The 3279-nt window shown below is 67.8% G+C and overlaps 1 protein-coding gene across 1 annotated transcript in view; it reads left to right on the top strand.

The window, feature by feature from the left end:
* Positions 1-328: 328 nt before the first annotated feature.
* The window catches only part of LOC103596404 (putative uncharacterized protein FLJ22184), a 4731-nt gene continuing 1780 nt past the window's right edge, over positions 329-3279 (top strand). Inside the window, exons 1-6 of the mRNA XM_008580029.1 lie at positions 329-596; positions 708-807; positions 1044-1156; positions 1248-2497; positions 2532-2953; positions 3074-3273. Of these exons, the coding sequence (XP_008578251.1) occupies positions 329-596; positions 708-807; positions 1044-1156; positions 1248-2497; positions 2532-2953; positions 3074-3273 (2353 nt within the window). The remainder of the gene's footprint in view (positions 597-707; positions 808-1043; positions 1157-1247; positions 2498-2531; positions 2954-3073; positions 3274-3279) is intronic.

Here is a 3279-nt window from a genome sequence, read left to right as displayed (position 1 = left end):
GAGTCGTCTGGGTCCCTGCGGGGGCCACGGGTGGGGCGTGGGTGTCAGTCCTGAAAGGGAGCGGAGGCGAGGGAGGGGGCGGGCAGGGCCTCTCGGCTTCGGGGGACGGAGGGGGTGGCGTGGGGCTTGAGGACGACGATGAGCAGCCGGCTGGTGGGTGGGTGGGTGGGTGGGAGGGAAGCAGATCGAGGCCCAGACCGACGCTGAGGCGCCCATGGGTGGCGATGCTGGGGAGAGGGCAGCGAGGGGCCGGGACCCAGATCCCCCAGGCAGCGCAGCCGCCCAGGACCTGGGATGCTGATCGGTTTGTCTCCTCCTCAGGTGCGGGATGGACAAGAGGGACCAGGCCAGGGCCGGGGCCGCCGCGCGGACGCCGGCTTCTCGCCCTCCCGGCCTTCCGACCCCCAGGCTCCCAGGGTCTCCTCGACCTCCTCCCCCAGTAACCTCCGCAGCCCTCCGAGTTCTGGGAGCAGCAGGAGCTGCGGGGCGAAAGCCCCTGGCGGAGCGAGCTGGGGGTATCGGCGGAGCCGCTCTTCCGGAGGCTGCCCCCCGAGTGGGACCGACGCGGGGCGCTGGGACAGGCCCCCGGAGCCCAGGTACCCCAGCCTCCTTCTTCAGTTTCAGCCCCATCTTCTCACCCCCTCTTCCTTCTGAGATACCCCCCACCCCCTTACCGGGACACCGTTGACTGGGCCTTCTCGCTGCAGCCTCCAGGCCCCCAGCAGCTGGGAGAGGGGAGCGGACCCCCACCAAGACTCCAGTCCCGGGCTCTGTCTCTAGCTCGGGGCGTGCCAGTGGGACCACCAGGTAACATGCTCTCTCTCCCCCAGTCCCCTAAGCAAGGGTTAGTGTCACAATCTGGAAACTTTAAACTTTTTATAAGAGTTGGGAGCATTTGCAGATCACTGGTGCAAATTGGGTGAAAGCCATTACGGGTGCGCAGCGAGGGTACATGCCCCATTTCAGAGATGGGAAACTATCAACTCGGGAGGTAAAAGAAGGAGCTGGGGCTCTGCCCTGAGTGCGGCTCCTCCTGTCCCCAGGCCAGGCCCCCTCGGCCAGAAGGGTCTCCGTCCCACAGCTGAGGAACTTGTGGCCAGAGGAAAAGCCCCGGAGGCTCCCAGAAGGAATGCCCTGAGCACCGGGGCACGGAGAGGTACGTGACCTGGGGATGAGCGGGGTTCCTGGGTAGCGAGGGGACCGGCTTGGAGGTGTCAGTGACCCTTCGGCCTCTGCTTTGTCTCTAGATTCTTCAGGGCCCACCCCAGGCGCCCCCTCCCCAGCCATCGCCCGTCGGTCCCGGGCTGCGGGCGGTGAGGTGGGACTTCCCAGGCCAGCTCCGAGTGCCCGGCCACGGCCCCCGACCGAGGCCCCCAGGAAATCAGTGAGCAGCAGCACGGAGCGCAGCGTAGCGGAGCCGAGCCCAGCTGCTAGGAGGCGGCCTAATGCCGGCGGGGGCCTCCAGAGACCAGCCTCGCGGCCCCTGAGCTCCAGCTTCACCCCTCTCTCCTCCCCAGCCCGCTCTGGAGCCTCGCCCCGTGGAACGCCCCGGGCTCCTGCGCAGCCCTTGCAGCCCAAGTCCAAAGGGCTGCAGGCTCTGCGCCCCCCACAGGCCACATCCCTAAGGAAGGACACAGCCCCAGTGCAGCACCCTCTCTCTTCTCCCTTGGCCACACCCTCACCGCTGGGTCCCCATACACAACAGGCACCGCCTTCCCACATCAGAGAGGCTCCTCTGCCGGACACACTCCCACCCTCTCCACCGACCACGCCCCCTCCACTGGCCCCGCCCCACAACCAGGCCCCGCCCTCCCTACAGACCACGCCCCGCTCACAGGATTTTCCCTGTCCCTTGGACACGCCTCTTCCACTAGGCCCTCCTGCGCCTGCTCCACTCTCTCTGCAGACCCTCCCTTCTCCACCGGCCACGCCCCCTCTGCAAGCTCCATCCCCACACCTAAGTGCATCCTTTCCGGAAGCATCTGCCTCTGCCCCGGCCACGGCCGCTTTTGTGGCTCCATTCTGTCCATCAGTTTCCCCCACTCTGCAGAGTATGCCTCCCACCCAGGCTTCTCCGGCTTTGCCCCTTCTTCTGGCTCCACCCTCGCCCGTGGCCACACCTCCTTTGTCAGCCCCTCCACCACCAACCACGCCCCCTCCACAAGCCCCTGTTTCTCCGGCCACATCTCTGCGGAGTCCACCGTCTCCCCTAGCCACACCGTCTCTGCCGGCCCTTCCCACCCTGACCACGCCCCCTCCACGAACACTTCCTTCTCTGTCTCCGCCCCCTCCTCAGGCCACGCCCTATCCACCTCTCACACCGCCCTCGCAGGACCCTCCTGTCCCTGACACAGCCCCTCCTCAGGCCACTCCCTCTCCCCTGACCATGCCCCCCACGCAGGCCCCACTTTCTCTGACCTCCCCGCCTCTGCAGGCCCCTCCCTCTCCTCTGGCCGGGTCTCCTCTGCAGACCCCACCTTCTGTGGGCTCGCTCCCTCTACAGGCCACGCCTCCTTTCCTAGACCCCACCTTCTGTGGGCTCGCTCCCTCTACAGGCCACGCCTCCTTTCCTCCCCACGCCCCCTATTGAAACCCAACCTCTGACCCCACCCCTTCTGCAGGCCTCTCCTCCCCCTGCCACACACCCTCTGCCCCTTCCCTCTCCTCCAGCGTCACCCCCAACCTCTCCCCTTACCACGCCGCCTCTGCAGGCCCCACCTTCGCTAGCCTCGCCTCCTCCGCGGGCCCCGCCCTCTCCCCCTGCCTCAGCTTCTCTCTCTCCTGCTGCCTCGCTCTCTCCGCAGGCCTCTCCGTCTCCCTCTGTCTCACCCCCTCTCACTCCCCCTGCTTCACCCCCTCTCTCTTCCCCTAACTCACCCTCTCTGCAGGTCTCTCTCTTTCCCTCTGCCTCACACCCCCAGTCTTCTTTGGCCACGCCCTCTCCACTGGCCCCATCTTTTCTGGCCTTGTCCCCCACGCAGGTCCCGTCTCCTACCATGACCACGCCCCCTCCACAGGCCCCGCCTTCTCTGGACTTGCCCCCTCTGCGAGTCCGTCCCCCTACCCTGACCACGCCCCCTCTGCAGGCCCCACCTCTCCTGGCCCCTCCCTCTCCCCCTGCCTCGCCCCCTCTACCTACTCCACGCCGCCCCCCGACCCCGGGTCCGGATGCCAACATCTCGGGCCCACGGCTGACTCTGGCGCTGGCCCCGGCCCCGCCGCCGCCGCCCTCGCGCAGCCCGTCCAGTACGCTGAGCGGCCCGGACCTGGCCGGCCACC

The sequence above is a fragment of the Galeopterus variegatus genome, unplaced genomic scaffold, assembly GCF_000696425.1.
Source record: "Galeopterus variegatus unplaced genomic scaffold, G_variegatus-3.0.2 Scaffold2002, whole genome shotgun sequence".
NCBI classification, from domain to species: domain Eukaryota; kingdom Metazoa; phylum Chordata; class Mammalia; order Dermoptera; family Cynocephalidae; genus Galeopterus; species Galeopterus variegatus.
This window is presented reverse-complemented; position numbering and strand designations above follow the sequence as displayed.